This window comes from Micromys minutus, assembly GCF_963924665.1.
Source record: "Micromys minutus genome assembly, chromosome: 21".
Classification (NCBI taxonomy): Eukaryota; Metazoa; Chordata; class Mammalia; order Rodentia; family Muridae; genus Micromys; species Micromys minutus.
Genome location: NC_137956.1, coordinates 36,639,824 through 36,666,242, shown reverse-complemented (window position 1 = coordinate 36,666,242; position 26,419 = coordinate 36,639,824). Strand labels below are relative to the sequence as shown.

Genomic DNA, 26,419 nt, shown 5'->3' with positions numbered 1-26,419 from the left:
CACATTCAACTTTTTGGTTCCATTTCAGCCTGTGTGGATACAGAGGAAGCTGATATTTATCTGCTCATTGATGGTTCGGGGAACACCCAGCCCACAGACTTCCATGAAATGAAGACCTTCCTGTCAGAAGTGGTGGGCATGTTCAACATCGCTCCCCACAAGGTTCGAGTAGGGGCCGTGCAGTATGCCGACACCTGGGACTTGGAATTTGAGATTGATAAGTATACTAACAAGCCTGACTTGGGAAGGGCCATCGAGAACATCAGGCAGATGGGTGGGAGTACCAACACGGGTGCAGCCCTGAACTTCACCCTGAAGCTGTTGCAAAGAGCAAAGAAGCAGCGAGGCAACAAAGTGCCGTGTCACTTGGTTGTTCTGACAAATGGCATGTCCCAGGACAGCGTCCTGGAGCCCGCACTTAAGCTGAGAGAGGAAAACATCCGTGTGTATGCGATCGGTGTCAAGGAGGCCAACCAAACCCAGCTGCAGGAGATTGCAGGAGAGGAAAAGCGCGTTTACTATGTGCATGAATTCGATGCCCTGAGGGACATAAGGAACCAAGTGGTTCAGGAGATCTGTGCTGAAGAAGGTAGGAGATGGCTCGGCTTGACCTTCAGACAGCAGCTCACAGAGAGACACTGTTAGTCTAGACAGATGACTCACATTTCTAAGTTGAGATTGTTGACCTATGTGGTATTTTCTCTCCAGAACAAAGCAAAACCCCATTGTCGTATAAATTAATATTGGAAGAATGACAGCTATTTGGAGGGTTTCTGTCTGAGTATTAATTAGCCTTTCCCCACAGACCCCTGCTAAAATATATAATACAATCAAAACTGTTCTGAAAGGGATGTGGATCTCTGATGCGCATTTCATTTTATAAATGAACTTGTCTAGATTTCTCTGGAGTGCTGTGTCAGTAATTTTTCCCACATGGCTTTTACTATCTGAGAGTATTTGGTAATGTGTAGATATATTTCTGGTGTCTTGAGTAGGGATCTCTCTTAGCATCACTGAATGGATGAAGGCAGGATATTTGCTAACCATCGTACAGACTGGCCATTCAGAGTGCTGCTACAGCAAAAATGACCTGGCCTCAGATGGTGCTGAGATGGAGCTGCTTGAGCAAATTACCAACAAACAGAATAGTCTTGGCTCTTATTGCTTGTGATGCTTTATTCCCCTAAGCTATCTTTATGATGCACACACTGAGCTTGAACACAGAAATGTTTGTGATCTGGGTTTTCCTGTGAACTCTTAATTTCTCACGTGCAGCGATGTACATAAACATCCCAGTCTTTCCCATGCAGCCTGCAGACACATGAAAGCGGACATCATATTTCTGGTGGACAGTTCTGGCAGCATCGGACCTGAAAACTTCAGCAAGATGAAGATGTTTATGAAGAGCCTGGTGAGCAAATCCCAGATCGGGGCTGACCGAGTGCAGATTGGTGTGGTCCAGTTCAGCCACGAAAACAAGGAGGAGTTTCAGCTCAACACATTCATGTCTCAAAGTGACATTGCCAATGCCATTGACCAAATGACCCTCATTGGAGAAACAACCTTGACAGGCAGTGCCCTGACCTTTGTGTCTCAGTACTTTAGTCCTGAAAAGGGGGCCCGGCCCAACGTCAGGAAGTTCCTCATTCTCATCACGGATGGCGAGGCTCAGGACATAGTAAGGGACCCAGCAGTGGCCCTTCGCAGAGAAGGTGTGATTATCTATTCTGTGGGAGTGTTTGGCTCCAATGTTACCCAGCTGGAGGAGATCAGCGGGAAGCCAGAGATGGTTTTCTATGTTGAGAATTTTGACATTCTGCAGCACATTGAAGATGACCTCGTTCTGGGAATCTGCAGTCCCCGTGAAGGTAAGCATGGGCAACCCTGTACTTACTGCTGCTTACTGTTGATTAAATAGAATTGCATCTGAGTGCTGTAAGCTTCTTACTCGAAATGCTTGCTTCAGTGCCTTTGACCTTTGGAGTTAAGAGCTGGGGATGGCACCCCCAGTATTCGAGCTCTGAGACTAGGAAATCGGCCATGAGTTCAAAGCCAGCCTGGTCTACATAATGAGTCTCAGGCTACTCTGGGACATTGAGTAAGACCTTGGCTCAGTGCCTCCCCAATTCCCCATATAAAAAATAAATCCATAAAAGAACAATTTGGGCCAACGGCTTTTCCATTTGCAGACAAATCATAGTCCTAATGTGATCAATTACTTCTTTAAGAACCGCGATGTCACCAGGTCTTATGTCAGGTTCCCTGGAAGGGGAGGGCACTGTCAAGTGCTCTTGTGGAAGTGGTCTTTTGGGGAGGTGCTTCCAGGAGCGGAGGAAGGAAAGCAAAATGGTTGGTATCTTACTCATTTGACCCTCTTTTTTCAATAATTAGGAAAAACTTAACTAGCAGGCCTTACCAACGGGGTAGAGATGAGAGCCATGTAAGGCGGTCACTTCAGCTATGGGTCTAGTTTCAGCACAACCCCATAGGCAATGTTAAAACTCCAGTCCCACCATGGTTGGCCCTGCCTTCCAACGAGGGGCCCGACCTTATATGTCCTATGCCATTAGATCACACTAATAGATCTAATATGAGCTGCTGAGGTATCTGATAGAGGAACCTAGTAGCCTCCTGAGCAGGAAGACTCAGGTTTGGCTTAGCATCAACTTAATCAAGTAAAATGTTTGTGAGAACTGTCTGCTAAATTGTACAAAACAGGAAAGTAGGGCACGAAGTTGAGCAATAGATGCTTTCAGCGACGTAGAGGACATACTTCCCACTCTTCTATAACACTGCAGAGGAATGGAGGTGGGAAAAGCAGAGCTCCAGGCTGAAGGAGCAGCTCAGTGCTAGAGCACTCTCAAGGTCATGGGACTGAACCCCAGCATCTCACACACAACCCCCAAGTGCCCGAATCCACAGAAGGAAGGCCAGCAAATATAAGCAGCTAAATTGTTCTGTGACCCCTGGGCTGAATGACTGAATTTCCATTCTGGAAATTCACTCTAAAAAGATGTTATTTGCAGACTTTTAAGGGGGAAGAGACATTGTCTTGTTGTGCTAGCTCAAGCCCTTCTGTAGGGTTTGGTGGCTGTTGTCTGAGTTTGGTAGAAGGACTACATCTGGTTTGTTTGTTTTTGTTTCCTGGCAATACCATCCGTAATAAATATAAGCTCTTCGAAGGTCTCCAATGCTGAACAACCCTCCCCTCCACCCTCGAGTCCCCAAGAAACCCAAGCAATCTTCACAGCCAGCAGATGGCTGGGGGGACCTAGTTCTTCAGTGGAGTCAGCCTTTCTTGGGAATTTGATTTTTGGCTCTGCACACATGGTCTCTGGTCAGCATTGAGTACATTGGCTCTTGTGTTTTCAACGGTCCACCACATGGCTGGCAAGTGGCTTGCAAAAGAGGGAAATGTGAAAACTAGCTGGGGGAGTACTTTCTCCAAGTTCCGTTTCTCCAGAATAGATGAGTTAACAAATATCTGGATTGCATTTTTCCTAAGACCCAAAGAGAGAGCGTGTACTACCAACATAAAGACCACTTGATCATCTCAGGACGCCACTTCTCCAGAGAGGATGAGTTAAGCTCTAGAACTCATGGTGGGGCGGGCTCCATTAGATAAATTGGAAATTAGGTCTGTCCTACTCTACTTTGCCATGGTGCTGACCTTGGCCTTAACAAGTTCATAGGAATTTTATGTTAGGACAACTCACTTGAGCTAGAAGAGAACTGGTCTACTTTTTATGATGCATCCTAATAATGGAAGTAAATATCTCAAGAAAGTCAAAAAAGAAGAAATGTAGGCTCAGAAATCAGTCAACATACAACCATGATAAAAACATAGTGTTATCAAATTCTTGTGGTTGCTATTGTTTTGTTATTTCCTCGTGGGGTGTTAATAAAAGCTCAGGATCCCAATAAACTTAAAAATAACCTTGTATAAATAGAAGCATATAAGGAAGAAATGAGTTATATGGAAATGTTACACAGTTAGGATTTTCACCTTTTTAGTCTAAAGGTAGAGGTTGTACTCCCGATGGTCCTGGGATGGCCATTCCTTCTTATACCTTTGTACTAGGTTTCACTCTGCAGTTCCCTTGTTCTGAAATCTCATTTGAACATTGCTAAGTACCACCAGCACAATAGAGCCAGGTATCTCTGTTATCCAGAAAGCTTAAAATCTGATGCACAGCATGTTCCTACAGAGGGAAAACGCCACCCATATAAATGGAAGACGGGGGACTTCCCATGCTGAATCTCAGATGTTTGTTTTCCTTCCTTTTCAGAATGCAAGCGGATTGAAGTTTTGGATGTGGTGTTTGTCATTGATAGCTCCGGCAGCATTGACTATCAAGAATATAACATCATGAAGGACTTCATGATTGGCTTGGTGAAGAAAGCTGACGTGGGTAGGAATCAGGTCCGCTTTGGAGCTCTGAAGTATGCCGATGACCCAGAGGTACTGTTTTATCTGGATGAACTAGGAACAAAGCTGGAGGTGATTTCCATGCTCCAGAATGACCAGCCCATAGGTGGTAATACTTACACCGCTGAGGCCCTCGCCTTCTCCGATCACATGTTCACCGAAGCCCGGGGCAGCCGTTTGCACAAGGGAGTCCCCCAAGTCCTCATTGTGATTACCGATGGAGAATCTCATGACGCGGAGAAGCTCAATGCCACTGCCAAGGCTCTGAGGGACAAAGGCATTCTTGTCCTGGCTGTGGGGATTGAGGGTGCCAATAGCTGGGAGCTCTTGGCCATGGCGGGGTCCAGCGACAAGTACTACTTCGTAGAGACCTTCGGAGGCCTGAAGGGGATATTCTCTGATGTGTCGGCCAGTGTCTGTAACTCTTCAAAAGTCGGTAAGGCCTGTCACTTAAGTTCCTCCTAATTATTAAAGGGGGCCAAGTGAGTGAGATAGCAACCAGTCACATTTGGGAACAAGTTTTTCTGGGAGGGACTGATATTAGGAAGTGACCTTCCCATTCATAGGACCCCAAACTGGGGCAGGCTTTCAAGGATATTTCGTTTGCCTTCCTCCCCAGCAGGAAAAAAAAAAAAAAACTTTTGAAAATGCTTCTCCTGCCTCCCACCTGGACCCTTCTAACACTGGGAACTCTGCTGTTTTTGAAAATACGTCATTAGGACCCAGGTCCACTTAGATGCCTTTTGGCCAAAAGTCACACTCTGCCTCCTGGACTAAGGGCCATCACCATTCTCTGAAGTCACTCTCTTCTCCCGACCAAACCAATTCACCAAAAATGCAGACTTGGGTATTAAACACTCCAGTCTGGTCTTGGAGGACTGGGGTAGAGGGCAGCCAGCATTGCTGTGTTCATCTTTTTCTTTCAGGAAGCTAGAGATGGCGTGAGTTTTTGTGCATGTGCACACTCATTCAACACTCATTCATTTAGCTGCCATGTTACACTTTTTATCTTGTAGGCATGGTGCTGCGTACCTATAATCCTAGAACCTGGAGGAGGCTAAGGCAGTTCGAGCCCATCCTAGACTGCACTCTGAGTTGCAGGCTAGACCTCCTGTGTAGTATGACCCTGTTCACCTCCTCCTCAGCCTCAAAGTGAAAGAGGTTCTAAGGCCTATGTCTTAGTTAGGGTTTAATTGCTGTGAACAGAGACACCATGACCAAATGCAACTCTTATGAGGATGACATTTAATTGGGACTGACTAGGGAATGGCTTACAGGTTCAGAGGTTCAGTCCATTATCATCAAGGTAGGAATATGGCAGTGTCCAGACAGGCATGGTGCAGGAGGATCTGAGAGTCCCACCTCTTGTTCTGAAGACTGCTAGCAGGAGACTGACTGCTAGGCAGCTGGGATAAAGGTATTAAAGCCCAGTGACACAGCTACTCCAACAAGTCTATGCCTCCTAAATACTGCCACTCCCTGGGCCAAGCATATACAAACCACCACATTCTTCTCAAGAAGAGATAATTTGCTTTCCAGAATGGAAGCCTATTTGGTGGAAAAAATATATAGGCAACTTTGTGCCCTAACAAATAATAAGAAATCAAATAGTTTTATTATAGAGCAATCACGCTGTTGGTCCACAACGCTAACACGTGGGTGCAGTTCTTTTTTCAAAATGATTTAGCTTCTCTGCTTTTGTCTTCTTTTGTTTGTTTGTTGTGAGTTTTACCTCCTTAGGAAGTAGCCACTAGCTTTTTCTCTGGCAAGCTTACAACCTCTGTTTGTTAGTAGGAATGAGGACCAATCTTAGCTTCCTTTGCTGGCCAGTGCCTGAACTTGCATCTGTCCTCTCCTCTGTGCAGTTGAACAGTGCACGTTTTGACTGAGGCTTCCCACCGGAAGTGAGACAGACTGCCAAATATGAACCAGAAGCAGAGCAGTGTGATGGAGCTCCTCCATTCCTAGAGGACTGATGGGCCATGTCTGCTTCTCTCTCTCATCCAGACTGTAGGAAAGCCACCACCTTTACTCTTTCCTGAAACAATGCTGAGAATTAGCTTGAGGTTGAGAATGTGCTTAAGAGTGAGGAAGCTGGCCAAACAAGTATGAGAACCCAGCCCATGTCAAAGCCAATTGTGCCTGTGAGTCTAGGTTGTGGGGGAGCTGAGACAGGTCCAGCCTATGAGACTCACACCAGCCTAGCTCCAGTCTCAGTGAGACCCTGTCTCAAGGGACAGAGGAGGAAAGAATAAGTCAGAACACCTGATATTCCCCCATTTGGCCTTCATGAATGGATGTAGATACCCACACACCTATACACTAATGTACACACACACTACACACATAATTAAAAAACTTAAGTTGGGGCAGTGTTGAGAACCCTGGAAATTCAGCAAATTATGGCACTTAGCATAATGTTAAAGGGTCCAGATGAGTGTGTGCTAGGCATGACTTTTACCTATTGGCATCAATCTCCCTTGTTTTGTTTGTTTTGTAATTCCCAAAAGATGAGACAGAATTATCTCTGACTATATTGCATTATATGCTTGAAAACACTTTTTTTCCCTTAAGCTAGTATTTTTGTCTGAATACACCAGAGAGAGGAAGCCGATAGAAGAGGAAGGTCAGAAAGCATGCTCTTAACAAATTTCCCTAATAAACCAGAAAAAAATTTTATTGGACCAACTGGACCAGAGAAGCCAAGTCAGTAATACGGACCATCTGCTGCCACTGGAGTCTCTATGTGGATACGTGGTAATGTCGTTTGCAGTACTACTACTGTCCCTGCCTTCTGGAAAGGTCAGGGCATGATTGCAGATGCTAAGAGAAGCTCTTGTGTAGTCCAGTTGTCAGTCCTCTGGCATGTCAAAACAGAGAATGGCGAACCACCAAACTGACAGAGCCAAGAGAAACAGGACAGGATGGGTTAGCAATGTGTGACTCCCACTGCCTTTATGAAAGGATCATTTGTATTTCTTTATTCTCCAGTGAATGTGGCCACAGAGTAGCATGAGATAAGAAACAACTTCCAAACGACTCTTTTGCTGTAGAGTTGCCGACGTTTAATTTACTCCTGGAGGGTTAAAGAAGAGTCGTCTGGTCTTATCTCATTTCCTTTCCTCTCTGCTCTCCATAGATTGTGAAATTGAAAAAGTTGACCTTGTGTTCCTCATGGATGGTTCAAACAGCATCCACCCGGATGACTTCCAGAAGATGAAGGAGTTTTTGGCATCTGTTGTTCAAGACTTCGATGTCAGCCTCAACCGAGTCCGCATAGGAGCGGCACAGTTCAGTGACAGCTACAGGTCAGAGTTTCTGCTGGGGACATTCACAGGGGAGAAGGAGATATCCACACAGATTGAAGGCATCCAGCAGATCTTTGGATACACCCACATCGGAGATGCACTCAGGAAGGTGAAGCATTACTTCCGGCCAGACACGGGCAGTAGGATCAACGCAGGTACCCCTCAGGTGCTGCTGGTCCTCACGGATGGCCGGTCCCAAGATGAGGTAGCTCAGGCTGCTGAGGAGCTGAGACACATAGGTGTGGATATCTACTCGGTTGGCATCGGGGATGTAGATGACCAGCAGCTGGTCCAGATCACAGGGACAGCGGCGAAAAAATTGACGGTGCATAACTTCGACGAGCTTAAAAAGGTGAAGAAAAGGATCGTTCGCAACATCTGTACCTCGGGTGGTGAGAGCAGTAAGTACCAAGTGCTTTTCTGATTTTCCTACTGCCTTTGCTGACATTTTCCTCTGACTGTTTATCTCCCCCCCCCGGGGGGGTGGTTTCGGGAGAATTTAGATTTGTGCCCCTAGATTTCAATCTGGACTTTTTCACAGGTATGAAGTGTGTGTGTTTTGTGAACCATGGAATGAGACACAGAGAAATAGAGACCCTGTGGCTTCTATTCGCCCTGTCTCCCTGGGGGAACATGGCTCTTCTGTGAATAGAGATGCCTGACTTTAGAAGATGTGAGAGGGGAGAGAGGCCATTGTTCACAATCCAGCTGCTTTCTGAGATTGAAGAATATGCCACAGAGAAAATGAGCTGTCTGATGGATTTTGGTTGCCTGGCAATAGGCCTAGAGTGCAAGCAATGATCCCACATGGGTGGGGAGGGAGCATCTCTAGTCTATACCTTTACTTTGAAACTTTACCACAGAAGTTAATAATTATCTTACAGATGGCCACACTTGGGGCCTGGAGTCCTCAGTCAGTTAGTGAATGCTTGTATACAGTCATAGGGATTTGAGTTTGACACCTCTACTCCAGGACATGTAAAACAGCCAGATGTGGTTATGCATGGCTGTGATCCCAGGCCTGGAGAGACAGTGACAGGAAGGTCCCTGGGGTTTGCTGGATAGTCCGCCTAGCCTAGTAAATTACTTCCAGGACATGTGAGACTCTGTTTCAAAAAATAAGGTCTGTGGTACCCAAGGGAATGAATAACATATGAGGTTGACCTGTGGCTTCTAGGGTACATGTGTATACACACATGCACACACACACATACACACATACACACATGCACAAATGCACACACACACACACACACACACACACACACACACACACACACACACACGAGAGCTGGGGTTCATTTTGACATTTTCCTGGTAGATGGAAAGTTTCAAAAGAATAGCTTTTATTTTTTTTACAAAGTCCTATGGATTGATGATCATTTTGAGTACCCATGGTAGACATTAACCACAGAGTTCCACCCAGGAAAGGAAAGCAGCTGAGACTAAGAGTGTGACTTCAGATTTCTGCCCCATACCATCTGTTCTTGGACAAGTTGCTCCTCAGAGTTGAATGTTTCCTTTGTGGCATGTAGATGAACATCACCGGGTTCAGAGTGCCTTTGTGAGGATCTCTTGGCATGAATCATGTTCAAACCGGATTCTGAATAGGCCTGACCTGCCATGGAATTCTGAAGTCCCTCTGTATCGGTCAGGATTCTCCAAAGGAACAGAACTGATAGAATAAATCTTTCTTTATAAAGAGAGAGGATTTGATAGAGTGACTTAAAAGCCATGGTCCAGCTCATGCAGCAATGGCTGTCAAGCTGTGGTCCAGCTCATGCAGCAATGGCTGTCTACTTAAGTCCAAGAATCTGGTAGTTGTTCATGTCCAGTCTATGAGGCTGGATGGTTCAGTAGATGATGGGATACTGAAGAACTAGGTTCTAATGCCAGTGAAGGAATGGTCTTGCTAGCTAGCGCAAGAGCAAGTAGGCAGAGACAGGTGGGTGGGGGATGGAGGGAGGGGGAAATAGATGGGGTGGGGGGGAAAGTCATGCTAAAGAGAGAGGCAGACTTTTCTTCTTTGATGTCTTGGATCTAGGCTGCCTCCAGAAGGTTCAGTCCAGGTGGTTTTTTCTACCTCAAAAGGCTGGGGTTAAAAGTGGGTCTTCCCACTTTAACTCATTCAATTAAGAAAAAAGATTCTTCTATGCCCAGCACCTTGGGTTTTAATCGATTCTAGATGTGGTCAAGTTAACAGGTAAGACTAGCAATGACACCCTACATTCATTGCCTACCACTAACTCATTAAACACATGCCTAAGGGCTGGATTTTTTCACTTAGCCACCTCCTTGGAAGGAATGAGCCTCTTCTTGGTGATGAATATGCCTGCTCCACTGTAACTCTAGAAACTTGAAACTCCATCCAAGGTTATTTTACGTTTCCAGCCTTCCATGAGCTGCTCACCTGCTGCAAGTCACAAGACTACACGTGGTGGACATTTTCCATAGTGTTCCTGTTCCTTACTTTTGAACTATTCCTTTTCTCAGGTCTTATCCCTCTTCTCTTGCTGACCCTAGCCACCCTCAAATGTTCTGGGGAAAGAGAAGGATGAGAGGAACAGAAGCATTTCACTCAATGGCACTGGTCAGAGACTGGTGTTCTGACCGTGACCCACAGCCAATGCTGAGCCTTGGAGTGGGAGCATCCTTTAAGATCTTCCCACTACCTGTATCCCTACCAAAGCCAATTCTTAGGGGAATGTGTCCACTGATGTCTGGATTCTGGACGGTGTCTGCTCCTTCCTCGTGGACCCTGAGACAGTTTCTTTTTACTGCTTTTGGATAGATGTTCCAAGGGCCACAGGGGTAAGTCAGCTGTCCCCAGAAACACTGGAAGTCACAGTCTTGGAAATGGATTCCCCTTTCCCAGAAAACACATGTGACCGGCTCTTACTCCTCCAATTTCCAGACTTAACTCAAAGCTACTTTTCAAGTTACTGGAAGCTACTTGAACTTCAAGTAGCTTCAAAAGGAAGAGAAGCCCCTTCCTCTTGAACTAAATAGGAAATTGCTTCTCATATGTGAGGAAGCTCAGAGTATGTTGATAGCTCTCTCTGAGTGTACTTTCCCAAGCTTCAGTCTCCCATCTTTTGTAAAAACCCAATGGATGGGTCAATGGTTGAATGTCATGAAGTTGGTTAGGAGCCACTGTCTTTCTGCTGTCCTGCTTTAGATACTGATCCAACTTTGACATGTGTCTGATGATTCTAGCCAAATCTTCTACATTAATTTTCTTATTTCACAAGAGATACTGATTTTAAGTTATGAGATTGAAAATTATCTTAGAACAGTTTAATTTCTACTTGAGTGCTTGAGAAAGTTTTTTTTTTAAAAAAGGGAATATTAACTCCAAGTAGTGAGCTATTTTTAAAAGAAGTGGTTGTTATGCCAACGAAATGGCTCAGCCAGGCGAGGCACTTGGCCCCGATCCAGACAACTGAACTCCATTCTGGAGCCCACATCGTGTCAGAAGGAAAATGGCTGCTGCAAGTTATCCTCTGACCTCATCCCCATGTGGTACCCCATATATAAACGTTTTTCTTTTTTTTTTAACTTAAGGAAACATTCATAAATACAAATAGATCAAGTAGTGCTTTTTAAGATAAACTCAAGTCATTGGTGCAGCAAACAAGAATGTCAGGCTTGTGTAGCCAAGCTGTGAGCTGAAGGCTGATGAGGCTGGAATGTGCACTGATAAAGCTTCAAGGGGAGGCACAAGTATATTATGGGATGTCCTTTCTGAAATGATATAATCCTCCCAACTGCAGAGGTCGGACGGCAGATTAGTGTATTTCAAAGTCAACCAGGCTTCGGTCTGTACACTTGTTTCGCTTGTTTGTTGGTTGGTGCTTCTGTTTGGTTTTGGATGCAGGGGATTGACTGCATGTACGCCAGGGAAGTACCACACTTGGCTATAACTCAGTCTCATCTGACCTACTTGTGAATGAAATGTACCGAATGTTAGCGACACAATTACCATTTGAGTCTTAGTTTTTCTCATTCATAAAGCCTGACAGGGCTTATGTTTCTCCCACTGTGTGCAATGACTCCAAGTGTTAGCAGCTGTGTGGAATGCCCCATATAAATGTCTTTCCTCCTTCACCCATCTGCCAACCAGTCCACTTTTCCTACTGAGATACTTTCTTCAGGACCACAGCCACCTAATCTCATTAATGCACCTCAGCCTGTCAACAGCATTTCTTGATTTTTCCTCCTGCCGTTATTTATTTAGTGTGAGCATTTGGGAGGGTCACACGTGCCACAGCATGCATGTCAAAGACAGAGGACAGCAGGAGTCACCTGTCTCCTTCCGCGTGTGGGTTCTGGGAATTGAACTTAGATTATCAGGCTTGGCAGAAGTCCCCTTCCCACTGAGCCACTTCTGTGGCCCTCGATGGTATTCCTTTTCCTCTCTTTTTAATTTATTATTCTCTCATGTCACATCCTTACCACAGACTCCTCTCACTCCTCTCCTCTCAGTCCCCCCCCCTACTTCCCACTCCCCCAGATCCATTCCTCTATTTCTCTTCAGCAAAAGAAAGGATACCCCCCCCCCCCGGGATATCAACCAAAACCAATATAACAATATGCTATAAGACTAGGGACAAACCCTCATATCAAGGCTGGATGAAGCAACCCAGGAAAAAGATCCCACAAGCAGACAGAATAGTCTGAAACACCCCCATTCTCACTGTTAGGAATCCCACAAAATCTGTAAGCTAAACAACCATGTCACATATGCAGAGGACCTGGTGCAGACCCCTGCAGGCTCCCTGGTTGCCCTTTCGGTCTCTCTGAGCCCCTAGGAGCCCTGCTTAGTTGATTCTGTAGACAGCTTTCTGCTGTCCCCAATCCCTCTGGCTCCCGGGACTCTTCAGTATTAATACTAAGAATATGCTACCATCCATTCTAAAGACCTTTACAAATAAGAGTCCGATGGTTATGGCAGGGCAGCCTCTGTCTCATCCAATCTGTCCTTTTGTGTTTTTATTTTGAAACATATAATGTCTTGATTTTTGTGGTCAAGAAAAGTAATCTTCAAGAGGGTAAGAGATTTGCCCAACATGAGGGCTGAAGCTCCTGTCTCCCCACCTCCAAGCTCCACCCTGATTCCCACATGGCTGCTAGAAGACCTCATTCTCAGGCAGAAGGATTCCCTTTGCTCTCCCATTCCCACCCTGTTGCCCCTTAATGGCTGCTCTCCTAATTTCCTTTGCTTTCATGGCTCCTTTTCTATCCTCAGCCCTGTGACCCCAGTTTAATTCTTCATGATCTGTTTGAAAACCAACCTTATCTCTCTTCCAGGCTCACTTCTCAAATTACCCTGCCTCCGGTGGATTTGAATTACCACTGGCAGATTCTCTATGAAGCACAGCCTCGAGTTCCCCAAATTTCTCAAACACATCTGTCCTTCGAGCCTTTCTCTTTCCAGTTTTGCCTTGTTTGGCACTGCACTAAGGCATGTGTTTGCTTAGCCTGGACATCCTCACCAACTTGTCTCCCTTTGATCATACTGTGGGATCATTCGCCAATTTTAATTAAAAATGAGGAAATTAGATTGTGTTCTTGGCATCTAGATGAAATGTTTTAAAGGTTCAGTCTCTCTAGGGAACAATTCCAGGATCCGTTGGTGTTGCTACAACATCTCTGCTGGTGTACATGCCTTTCCAAATTGGCAGTGGGGTGGCTTTGTCACCTGGTTTTCTGTTGATGGGTTAAAGTATTGTTAGTCTAAGGAGGAGAAGTGGACACACAAGTTCTAGAAAAGAGGGATGCTGATTTCTGATGCTTCCCATATCTGCCTCTGTCTCACTTTCTGAGTAGCCAAGAAGAGGGTCAAAGACAGCAATGTAGAAGGCAGGTCTTCTAGACTTTTTGACAACATTTAAATCTCTGGGTGAAATTGATGATCAAGTAAGGCTTCCTTTTTCTACACTGAGATCTTGTCTTAAAAAAGAAAAGACTTAAGTCACCAGTCTTTGTTCTAAGCATTTAATTTGGTTTTGTTGTTGTTGTTGTTGCTTCAGGGACTTAAAAATATCCAACTGATCAATGTGTGTGGGAGATGACATGAAGAGGCACCCAGGTATCCTTGTACACACACAGACATACATGGACATACACAGATACACAGACACACAGATACACAGGCACACATATACAGACACATAGACACATATATAAACAGACATAGATACATATGGACACACACAAGGACCCATAGACTCACACAGACACAAGACACACACACACAGACACACACACAGACACACACACACACAGACACACACACAAACACACACACAAACACACACACACACACAGACACACACACAGACACACACACACACAGACACACACACACACAGACACACACACACACACACACAAACACACACACACAGAGTTTGAAAACTGCTGATTTAAGCCAAGAATTTTTTTCTGTTACCAAGCAAGCCACATGTGCTGAGGAGGCAGGTTAAGGTTGGAGTGAGTTTAGCAGCTTAGACATTCTTGAAAGAAAAGCGTGTGTGCTGTAAGATTTTTATCCTTCTTGAATTATCTGCCTTTAGGGCACTCAGCTTAAAATGTCAAGTGTCTCCAATGCCAAAACTTCCCTGGAGTTCATAAGCAACAGCAAAGACCTTTAAATGCTACTCATCTCTGTTCTAAGTCTCCAGAACCCCGAATGGTCCCCAACCGACTGACCTCCCAAAGGCAGTGCCTTCTCTGACACAGACAAGTTGGATAATTGGATCAGCAGTCTCCTCTTTTCCTGCAGGACTTAAAGCAAGATCTAAACATTTTCTTTCTCTTTTTTTATTAACATTGACTTCTCTCTGGGTATATTTTAAAGGCAATCCAAAATTGACCCATGCTTCTAGAAAGAAGATTGATCAAAACTTTTCTGTGACCTTTTTTTGATTCTAAAATGATTTTTTCCTCTGTTCAAATGTATTTTTTTACTTTTCTCTCCTTCCTATTATAATTTAACACTTTTCAATTACCTCAGTCGTTAAAGAGTGCTATATGAACGCGTTTTAGCATATTACCACATCCACAAGGTGCCTCAGGTATATTTTAGAGACAAATCATATTACGGTGTATTTGTAATGGCTAGAATAGAATCATTAAGCACTTTAGTGGTCAGAGAATCGTCCAGATTTTATGCAGCTGAGAAAAAGTTTATACTTCTACAGACTGTAGAGAAATGAGTGTGTGGCTTTGTCCTGGTTTATGTTTCCCCCAGCTTTCCACTTTATGACTAGAATGGAAATAAGACTTCTTTATTCCTAGACTCAAACATGCATCAGAATCACATTAATGTGGTGTGAATCTAACAAGCTTCACTTTCCCCTTGAATCCTAGATTGTTTTGTGGATGTTGTGGTTGGATTTGACATCTCAAGTCAGCAGAGAGGGCAGACTTTGCTCGAAGGTCAGCCTTGGATGGGAACCTACCTCCAAGACATCTTACGTGCCATCAGCTCCCTCAATGGAGTAAGCTGTGAGGTGGGCACAGAGACTCAAGTAAGCATAGCTTTTCAAGTGACGAACGCTATGGAAAGATATCCTTCCAAGTTTGAGATCTACAGTGAGAACATACTGAGCAGCCTACAGGGTGTGACAGTGAAAGGCCCATCTCGCCTGGATGCAGACCTGCTGAGTTCTCTGTGGGATACATTTCAGAACAAGTCTGCTTCTCGAGGGAAGGTATCATGGCTTCAGTTTGTGTGTTGGTCTGCGGTTTTCAGTGAACTTGTTGCTAACTTTTTTCCTTCTCATTTTTCTAAAACCCACCCTAGGTGGTCCTTCTATTTTCAGATGGATTGGATGATGGCGTTGAAAAACTTGAACAGAAATCTGATGAACTCAGAAAGGAAGGTACTAAACGTGGGGGAGGGGAAGGGACAAGGTTAGGTGTTAACTTATTTGAGTAGTTTTTTTTTTTTTTTTTTACTTTGTATCCCAGGCTAGCCTGGAGCTTTCTAGGTAAATGGGTCTTACCCTTACACTTAGAACAGTCCTCTTTCAGCCTCTTGGGTGTTGGGATCACCGACATGAACCCCTATGCTTGCTGCTCACTAATTTTATAATCTCAGAAGTCAACTCTGGCTGCCTTATTCCAAGCACCTTACTGACCCTGCTTCGTTTACTGACTCCAGCCTTCCTCTGCTGTCTGGGCTGGTAGAGCAAAGGTTCGCTCAGGACACCTCAGTCTCTCATTGCCACTCCTGGTCCTTGTGTCTAAACTGGGACATAGACTACAGCCCTTGCTTCACCTGCTCTCCTGGAGGATGTGCCCACCTATCTCACCTCATGCTCTTTAACCTTGCTACTTTGTCACATGCAAGTCAACAGGAAGAGTCTCCTTAACCAAGAAACATGATCATTGGAAGACTTCTAACACTAACCATTTCCAGACTTGCAAGTGTTTTTGGATAAGCTGACTTGGGTGTTGGGGTTTTATAATTAGTTCCTTCCTTCAGAGCACAGAAGGACTAACCATGATGCTTGTGTACAGCCTCAGAGCTCTGGAGCCAGGCATCTGGCTTTCAGAACCAACAGCCGGTCTGACTTGTTGTTGGGTCCAATTAAAATGTGGGTCAGTTGAGGCAAAAAGCAGCCATGTGTTCTGACTTGACTAGTCTCCTGTGAGGGGGTACTGCTGTTCTGCCATCCACAGCTCCTCTGCAGAGAGGATCACCCACCTGCCAATCACTCAGAACTGTGTGTTCTCTGAAGAATTACCATTGGAAAGTTACTCCTCACTTCACCCCTGGGCAGGACAAAGAATCAGATCTTGATCTCAAGCAACACCAGGGCCGTGACTTATGCTCCAGAACTCTGACGTCAAATTCAAAGCTAGGGGCTTGTGTGCATCCTGCCCGGCCTCCTTTCCGTCATCCCTGTCATCCCTTTCTTCCAGTTTGTCTATAGGCTCAGCTTCTGGGAGCCTGCTCTAGTATACCTGCCTCTCCTCAAATTATACAAATTGTAGCCTTCTCTGGATTTATAACCATTTAAATATCAAAGGCTTTTATTTAACCCTTTATCAGCTGAAGCTGCCTTCTCCTTATTCTACCAAAGCTTGGTCTTTGTTTATGAGCTCTAAACAGAGTTTAATTAACATTGAGGATGGGGCTTTGAGGCACCTGGTTTGAGAGGACAATTTTGTTGTCATCCTTGAGATTTTAATTATTTCAGCCCTTTTTGTGTGTGTGTGTGGGGGGGTGCAGATATTATTTCTTGCTCATAGTGTTAGTGTCTTTCTAGGAAACATTTTGGGATGTCTGGAGTTCTAAGATGATTCTGTCTCCATCTCCTAGGAAAAAGGTAGAAAATCGATATCAACTTCAGAAGATATATATACATATATATATAATCTGAGGAATATAATTAGAATATTTGAGAATAGGATAATGGAATGGTGACAGTAGTATCTTTTGTATCCTTTGAAAAGTATCACATAAATCTTAACATGGACAAGAAATATCCCTGTCCCTGGATGCTTTATATATATGCTTGTATGAGTATATCACATATATGCATATATATAATATACATTATATATTACTTATGTATGTGATATATATAATATATGTATGTGCACAATATATATATTGCATTGATGATCTCTTAACCTAGGAGGCTGCTTTAGTTCAAGATCATATACTGTCATAAAGACTAGACAGTCATCAACAAGAAGAGAGGAGAAAAGAATTAATGGTAGTGTGTGGCTCTATAATTTATATGTGTAGATTGGGGTTTGAATTTGTTCATTAAGCTTAAAGTCATATGCCCTAGAATTTCCTCATGAAGTGATTCTTTCTTATCACCACTTTAGAAGGTTCTTCCTCCTTGATTCATTTCTAGCAACTGAAGACATAGCACTGAATGCTGTGGCTCATGTAGTGAATGAGTCTGGAGGGAGCATGCTTGAATTCTCCAATTCTGAGAATCATGCCCATAAATAACAGCTCTATGCATATTTCCTACATGTCAGAATCTCACAGATCTGGTAATGCTCACATTTTTACACTTCCTGAAGTTCATAAGGAAAAACAGATGTGACAAAACTTCTTTTATAAATAGATTCATAGGCACACCTTCCTTGTCTGTAATGCCCAACTCTGCTGCATAGCATGGCTGTTCCAGCCCACCTACAGACTCATCCCCCTCTTTCCCCTTCTTAGTTTAAAAAGGTGACCGGCCAGTTATGCTAGTTTGTCTGGGACAGGGCAGGAATTTCACAGAACTACCACCAGAAAAGTCTCCGGCAAACCAGAACAAGCTGGCCATCTGATTTAAACCTTCGTTCCTTTCTTTTCTTCAGTTAACTACTGTATCAGCCTCTCCTCCAATCGAAGCCACTCCCGCACACCTCAGTCCCTTATTCTCTTTATCCATCACATTGTTCAGATTTACCCAGGAAGGACCTTGACTCTGGGAAAGCCCTTGACTATTTCCTTATCTGCTTTGGCACTGAGGTCTCCAAATCCTATCCAGACTGTGCCACTTGCCTTCGGTAGGAGGATGAGGAAGTGCAGGCTAGCCCTTGGCTCCGTGATTGTCGTCTGTGCCTTTTACTAAATAAAGTGTCCTTGAGTGTAAGGCTTTGGAATTAGGCTCTGAATGAAAGCCTAAGAGGACCAGTAAGTCAAGAGCCTCGTTTCTCTAAGCCTCAGGTCTCTTGTCTGTAAAAAACAATATAATTTGAATCATATCTGTGAGTCTAATAGGATACGAATAGGACAAAGCATGTAAATCATTTAACTGTCTCCCAGGCATGCTGCGGTTATGAAAGAAAGCTAATAGAACTGTTATCTAGGATGATAGCCAGGCTACTAAATCGTTTTAAAAATCAGCCTCTGGCAACCCTACCCTAAGCTGTGGCTTTTATTTGAGATCTTCTGATCTATAAAATTCCAAGGCTGCTCTCAGGGATTAACATTTGTTTCTACTTAAAGTCACAACAGTTTCTTATGAGGTCATTGAAAGCTCCTACCCTTCATGTATTTGTGTGTGCCTGCTTTTAGTTTAATATGTACCACGTGTGTGCAGGGGTCTTCAGGGACCAGAAGAACTGCATTACAGGTGGTATCAAGGCACCATGTGGGTGCTGGGAACCGAACCCAGGTCCTCTGCAAGAGCAGCAAGTGCTCTAAACTGCTGAGTCATCTCTTCTGCCCTTAAACACACATTTCTGTTTCTGTTTATCCATTTGTTTCTGTGCACAAAGCTAGGGCTTGAATCCAGAAATCACCTATGCTAGGGGAATGCTCTGCCTGTGAGGTTTGTTTAAATACACATTGGTATTCAGTAGATATGAACTAAGGCCTAAAAGTTCCCCTATTTCTTTTTTGCATTGATCATCTTCCCATGCAATATTTTTTTAAATCTCATTGAAAGGATGCTAGTCAATATGCGTGTCTATCGCGGGCAAGTCTGCATTTTTGAGAAAGCTCCTAGGTAATGCTATTCTGATATTGTGGCTTTAATAACTTTCCACAAAGTGGGGGAAAAAGGTAGAGTGTTTGCTTTCATGATGTGTGGATTCGGAGGTACTTCTGCAAGCAGTGGGTGGACCTTTGGCTAAGTCACTGGCTCGCTTCCTTCAATAAGCTCTGAAATCCCGCTATGGCACCCTCCAGTTTAATTCACTTAGTATTGGGCTGTTGTTGACTAGCACTACATCGTGGGGTTAGAGGACTCAGACAATAGGAAGAAGCCATCTGCTGAGGCTAGTGATTTAAGTAAGCCACGTGATTTAAGAGACGCAAGCCCACTTCACCTGGAGAATGTGTTGAACAGGCCTGAATGCCCTCATCACCATTGCTGTGGATGGAGCCGCTGACTCCAGTGACCTGGCTGACCTTCTCTACATTGAATTTGGGAAAGGATTTGAGTACAGAACACAGTTCACAATTGGAATGAGGAACCTTGGGAGTCAGCTGTCAAGGCAACTAGTAAGTTACTCAGAAAAGGCTGCAAGGTTTAAGCAAACGTCCCACCACTGGGCAGAAGCCTTAGCTCCATAAGTTGAAGCCTTTTGGTTATCTGTGTACAGGTTTCATATTGATGAGAATGGGTTTGAACTAAGACTGACCTTTTAAGTAAAGATGAGATGAGCCCTTATGAACTGAATGAGAAGTCTAAGTACACAGTCAAAGCATATTTAATAGATACTCTTGGGACAAAAGAAATGGCAAAAGAAAGAATAGAGAGGAAAATAAGGACTGTGCTGGCCCGGTCAACCAGTGAGTCTGGTGTACCAAATGGGCCATCAGGCTCTCCGGTTCCGTGCGGCTCTGATGTTCCAAGTGTACCTTTCCGTCTAGCTCTGCCTGTGAATGACCTCCTGTTTACTGCAGAGTTCAAGCAGAGAAACAAAGGCCGCTAGGAGTGTGGGGGAGGAGCTAGACATTGTGGGCCTCACGGTGGATTTTAGGAGTGAGGGATTTTCTTGTGTTATCTCTGCACGGTGAGACCCTTATGCTCCTGGTCTGTTTTTTCCGATCTCACACCTAGAACAGATGTGCCTTTGCCGTGCTATGTCAGAAGTCTACAAAGAAATTTACAAAGACTCAAACTCGGGTGTGGGTCTTGGCACAGCATGGATGTTACTATGAGGGAAGAGTGAGTTGGGGTTAATTTGTTTATAATGTACAGAACCTTTGCTCAGTACGTCAGAGCACTTTCTGATGGAGGGCTGCTCTTCACCTGTAGGAATGAAGAACAGCATTTGCTGCAAATGGAATTTTCCTAATAAACCTGCTCCGAGGTTTGCAAAACTAAATGAAATTGATAGCGCCAGGCTATAGCTATTCAGGAGATAACAAAGTAAGTCCAGAGTGAAAGTCATGTTTTAGATACATAATAATTTTGTCACACAAAGAATATTCTCAAGCTCACACTCTCTGTAGCAAACGGTTCTAAATGTTGGCACACAGCTGACATTTCCGAAGGCACATCAGAACTCTCCTAGATGTGTTTCCAGGGGACACTGTTTCAAAGTACATACTCTGACGCTGCTAACACGCTGAGATTTTACAGACGGAGCCATGAGGATACAGCATGCCTTTGTTTTACTGAACAAGGCATGAGGGTCAGAATACATAGGGTGATGGACAATAAGCAGAAGCCAGGGTAAAGTGTGTTGACAAGAGGCAACTCTGTTAATAATTAGTATGCAGTGGGTCGGCCATGGCTGAAATGACGTCACCTGCAGAGGCGGGACACTCACAGGTTGATCAGGAATTTCTCAGGGTGGATGGCAGGACCTCTTAGTGATGATGAGGGAGGGCTTCTCCACTGCAACCCCACAGGGGAGCTTCTGTGTGGGATTTGGGGATCAATGGCACTGGGTAATTATCCTCATGTTCCCCCCAGATCAATGTTGCAGAAAGGACCTGCTGCTGTTTGCTCTGCAAGTGCACAGGAGGGGACGGCGCCATGGGGGATCCAGGCTCGGCAGGCAAAAAGGTGACTTTATCTCAGACTTACAACTCCCCACTATCTGAACAGTAGCATGCCTTCCAGGTATGAGCTGGGGCGGAAATAGAGAGGTTTTGTCTGCTGGACTGAGCCTCTGGAGGAAGCTGACCATTTATTGCCATACCCTTCAGGACGTTGGATGAGCCCTGTGCCCAAGCAGCAGTGGTAATGCAAAAAAGAAAAAAAAAAAAAAAAAAAAAAAAAAAAAAAAAAACCCAGTGATCCTCATGATGAGTGATGAAAACTTCCTCCACACCAGTATCCCACTTCAGTTTCCCCTTCTGGTCTTGTCAGTGACATGTAAACCAAGTCAATATTGTATAAAGTCTGCTGAAAATCAAGCTCAGGTCATTCTGTCCTAGCAGCGAATGTGACAGTGTTACCATCCCTAGACGTACACACAGAAGTGGGCCAGACAGTTTGGTCTGTTCATAACACTAATTCATATATTTCCCTAAGCAGGGACCATTTATATATCCTTGCATAAAAATTCTATTTCAGGGATTATGACATATTCAAATATGTCCAAACCCGTGATGGGATACATTTAATTATCTTAATACTGCTACCGTACGTATGGGTTGGATTTGTGACCGCCAAGCCGTATCGCTCTCCCAGCACCAGAGCTGTTCCATTGTACAAAACTTTGAATTAATTATTTCTGGAATGCTTAGACCTCATGGAAGGAGGATACTAGAATTTAAAAATATATCAAAAACCAGAATAGAAAGAAATGTGTGTGGCCTGGTTTTTTAGGTATAGCAGTAGGTCCTAAAAAAGTAAGGGTTGTTTTGTGGGAAGAGAATAATTCTAGTCTGCCAAAAACAAATATATCTGCCTAGAGGGGAATGTTGACACTCTGTTGGTATTCCTGAAGACAGTGAGGGTCAGTGTGCTCTTACACGCATACACATGTGTGCACATGTTATATGTTCACACTTCTGCATACACACACCAGCTACCACCCCACATACATACATGCACATATTCATAGGTATGCATGTATTCACACACATGCAGTCACATCCACACCCACAGTTCCCTCCCCCTTGTGTGTACACATGAATATCTGGATACTTGGGTAAAAATTCCCTTCCTTTTTGTTTGTATAAATGCCACTAGTTTGAGGTTTGGGAAGCCAGGGGCATTTCAAACTCTTCCGTTGCACATGAAGTCTTAACCTCAAAGTGGTGGGTCTGCCTGCCCTGAGAACTCTCACTTCCCAGTCTGTGGAGTGCTTATGTTTTCTCCTCTTTCATTTTTTCCAGGGACCCCCAGGATTTAAAGGCAGTGAAGGCTACCTGGGAGAAGAGGGCACTGCTGTAAGTCAAGACCCTTTACAGTATCCCTACAAACATAAGAAGGGAAACAGACACCAGACTCTGGGGATTCAGAGGCAGCATCTCAGGTCTTTCCTGATGCTCTTTGAGCCTGGGAAACACTTCTTAGAGGTCCGTACTCTATCGCCACCTGCACCGCACAGTGAATTAGGCATGAAAGGTAATGTGTCTGCCATAGGAACCACATCCCTGCTATGTGCCTGGGTCATTTGGTAATTAAATAATGCACCACATAATTTATCAGAAACCTTTTCCTTCCTTCTCCCCTCCCTCCTCCTTCCCTCCTCCCTACCCTCCTCCTTCCCTCCTCCCTACCCTCCTCCTTCCCTCCTCCCTACCCTCCTCCTTCCCTCCCTTCTCCTTCCCTCTCTCCTTCCTCTTTCTCCCTCTATCCTCCCCTCCTCTCTCCTTCCTCCTTTTCCTCCCTCCTTCCCTCCTCCCCTCCCTTCTTCCTCCTCTCCTTCCCTTCCTGCTCCTCCTTTCTCTTCCCCCTCCTCCCCTCTCTCCCTCCCTTTTTCTCCCTTCTTTCTTTTTTCCTTCCATGCATCCATCCAGTCATGTAGTCATTTGACAAAAGATATTTAATCTTCTTACTAATAATTTCATTGTTTACCAAAAAATTGATGCATCTATATCCAATACATATGCATGCTACCAGTGTGAACACCCCAGAAATGAGAAAAAGTGTATACAGAACAAAGATATCCGGTTCCTACCTCAGGGACCTTTTCACACTAGTGAGAAGACAAGCAAGGTAACTGTGTCCTGTTCTACACGTGGCTGTACTGGAGGCACAGGGAGTTGACCATATTAAGCAAGAGTAGGGACCTAATGGCTTGAAGACCAACCCTGTCAGAGCTGACCCTGGGAAGAAAAGGTTAAAAACAATGGGGTAACACTTGGGCAGACTCGTGAAGGATAACTAGGAGTTGCTCCAGATAAAGTGTGTGGGAAATTCTATCCTACTGCAAAGGGGAACTGTGTGTCCAAAACAGCAATGGAGTCAAAGGATTCAGATTGGGAGATGGCAGAATGGTACATGGTCAGTGTGGCTGACACTGCAGAAGTCCCCTGGAGAATACTAGATGGTGTCTAGCTATGGACAGTGTGTGAGGGTGAGCACAAGAGTGAGATGCTCAGAGGTCATGGGTGATGTTCAGAGGTCAAGGGTCAAAGTCTTAAAGTCACAGGGACTGGACAAAAAGTCCTGAATCAGCCTAGGGCAGAGTGAACACACATGATAGGGAGATAAAACAGAAGCAACGTGGTGGCCACCTGGAGAAAGGGAAGCTCCATGCAGGCAGTATTTGCAGGTGGCAGCCAGAGCAAAGGGTTGTCACCACTGTAGCTCTGATTCACTTCCATTCTTTGTATTTATGGGCTTGGGTCCCGGAATGTAAGTCATGAGCGTACAGATGTTTTCTTAAAAACAAAACAAAAACTCGTCAATTATTCAGGACAGATCCCAGACAGTACTAGCACACACTCATCTGGATTTGTGCTTTTCTGCTTTTCCTCAGGGAGAAAGAGGAGCCTCTGGACCAATGGGAGAGCAAGGTACGAAGGGATGCTTCGGTGCCAAAGGGCCCAAGGTAAGGGACTCTATAAGATCCCCACCCCCACCATGCTATGATGTCATCATGGTAGCCCAGTGCACTTCCCACACTCAAACCACCTGTCCTTTCTGTTTTCAGGGAGCCAGAGGACTCGGTGGAGAAGAGGTATGGCACCAGACCCACGTATTTTATCTACCCTCCAGTTATCCAGAAATCTTTGGTTTTTTTTCAGTACTCTACCCTCCAGTTATCCAGAAATCTTTGATTTTTTTTTTTTTTCAGAACTAGCTATTTTACTTAGGTTTGTTTTATGAGATTATAATTTCAGTAGTTCTCTCTTCCCTTTCTTCCATCCAAACCCTATCATATAATGTTTCCTTTTCCTCTTTCAAATCCATGGCCTCTTTTTTAGGTTAACTGTTATTATATGCTTATATGTCTGACCATTGTCAGCCCAGAGGAGAAAAGTTTACCAAAACTATAATATTTATACATTGAAGTACATGTATTACAGGGTCACTTTGGTAAATAGTTGATAATGTGATTTCTTAAGGCCTTAGCTGACATCTTATTGGTATTTTACCCACTTCCTTCCTCCTGGATTTTCTTCCCTACACCTCCCTACAGAGCCTCTCTTTGCCCATTTCCCTGTGAGGTGCTTTGTGCCAAGCTCTCCTCTTTGCCCTCCTCCCACCTTCTGTATTTACCTTCCTCCCCCTCCCCCAAGGAGCTCCCCTTTCCCCTCCCTTTGCCCATTTCCCTAGTCAAATTGCTTAGACCCCACTATTGTCCTCCTGCTTCCCAACCTCCCTCTCCTGGCTCCATTTTACTCTCCTGGGTTCTGTAGTCACTCCAGGCTATGTGCTCACATCTGAAGATTCAGAGTGAGGAGCTCCAAGGAGAGAGAACACACAGCAGTTGCCTTTCTGGGTTACCTCGCTCACTGTGGTCCTTTCTAGTCCTGTCATTGACCTGCCCAGTTCATGCTGTCTTTTGTCTTTCTGGATGAATAGTATTCCATAGTGTGTAAGTACCACAGTTTCACGTTCCACAGTGCCGCAGTCTCATGACCAGTTTGTCAGCTGAAGGACATATATGTTGTTTCCATCTCTTAGCTATTGTGAATAGAGCAGACATGAGCATGGCTGAGCTAGGAACTCTGAAGTATGGTGCCCAGTCCTTTGGGCAAAGTGGTATAGCTGGGTCATATGGTAGATTGGATATTTTAGCTTTTTGATGGTTTTCCACATGGATTTCCATAGCGACCACAGCCTCTTGCAATCCCAGCTGCAGTGAATGGGGTTCTTTTTTCCCGTCACCCCCTTCTGGCGTTCGTTGTCCATCATTTTGTTGATATTTGGCATTCTGACTGGGGTCGTAGGAACTCAAAGTTGTCTTGATTTACATTTTACCTCTGCCTCTCATTGCAGGCAGAGGCTCTATTTGTTAGGACAGCTTCTGTTACTGAAACCAATCAACATTACCCAGGCATCACCTAACAAAGAGGCTGTAGCTCAGCACATAACCCCTGAGACTGTTTTTGGTTTTGATGTCTCTGACAGATGTACTGCGTTCTAATCACCACTGTCTCTGCAGGGTGAAGCCGGGGAAGATGGGCTTGATGGGTTAGCTGGAGAACAGGTACAAAAGCTTGCCTCCTCCCACAGATGCCCTCCCCAGCTGCCTCTCATGGAGGAGATGAGAATTTGAACTTTCCTTTCTCCATCTTCTAGGGTGACAGTGGGATTCCTGGAAGAAGAGGAGAAAGGGGTGACGCGGGATCTCAGGTAGGGATTCAAGACAGAAACTGTGAGCTTGCATGGTTTATAAATCAAACAACTGCCTTAGACTTGCTCATTGGCTGTAGCTACAGACTGACCTAAGGCCAAGTATTCATGAAATCACATACAATGGTGAACGTGAATTTTCATGCATCTCATGGGTTCTGCTATTCGGGGCTGAGCATGGCTAACCTTGACCCAGGTCTCTATGGTGTACATGTGTTTCTTAGCACATTGACCATGACTTTTCTGTGGAGGGCAACTAGAAACACAGAAGGCCTCTCATTGGGACCTTGAGGTCTTTGTACCTCTTACAGCAAGATTCCCTTCTCTTTCTCTCGAGTTCCATCGAGTCACACAGTCCCCAGTCTAGGGGAAGAGCCAGGCATGGCAGCACACACCTTTGATCTTAGTATACTCCTCAGAAGGCAAAAGTGAGTAGCTCTCTGTGTTTGAGGGCAACTTGGTCTGCAGCGTGAGTTCCAAGCCAACCAAGTCTACAT

At 44.6% G+C, this 26,419-nt stretch overlaps 1 protein-coding gene across 1 annotated transcript in view; it reads left to right on the top strand.

The window, feature by feature from the left end:
- The window catches only part of COL6A6 (collagen type VI alpha 6 chain), a gene marked incomplete at both ends in the record, with an annotated part of 91,948 nt that overhangs the window by 6,412 nt on the left and 59,117 nt on the right, over positions 1-26,419 (top strand). Inside the window, 13 exons of the mRNA XM_080934160.1 lie at positions 29-589; positions 1,311-1,868; positions 4,290-4,865; positions 7,569-8,138; positions 15,112-15,455; positions 15,548-15,626; positions 19,557-19,711; positions 21,135-21,227; positions 22,508-22,561; positions 24,100-24,171; positions 24,274-24,300; positions 25,732-25,776; positions 25,869-25,922. Of these exons, the coding sequence (XP_080790286.1) occupies positions 29-589; positions 1,311-1,868; positions 4,290-4,865; positions 7,569-8,138; positions 15,112-15,455; positions 15,548-15,626; positions 19,557-19,711; positions 21,135-21,227; positions 22,508-22,561; positions 24,100-24,171; positions 24,274-24,300; positions 25,732-25,776; positions 25,869-25,922 (3,188 nt within the window). The remainder of the gene's footprint in view (positions 1-28; positions 590-1,310; positions 1,869-4,289; positions 4,866-7,568; positions 8,139-15,111; positions 15,456-15,547; positions 15,627-19,556; positions 19,712-21,134; positions 21,228-22,507; positions 22,562-24,099; positions 24,172-24,273; positions 24,301-25,731; positions 25,777-25,868; positions 25,923-26,419) is intronic.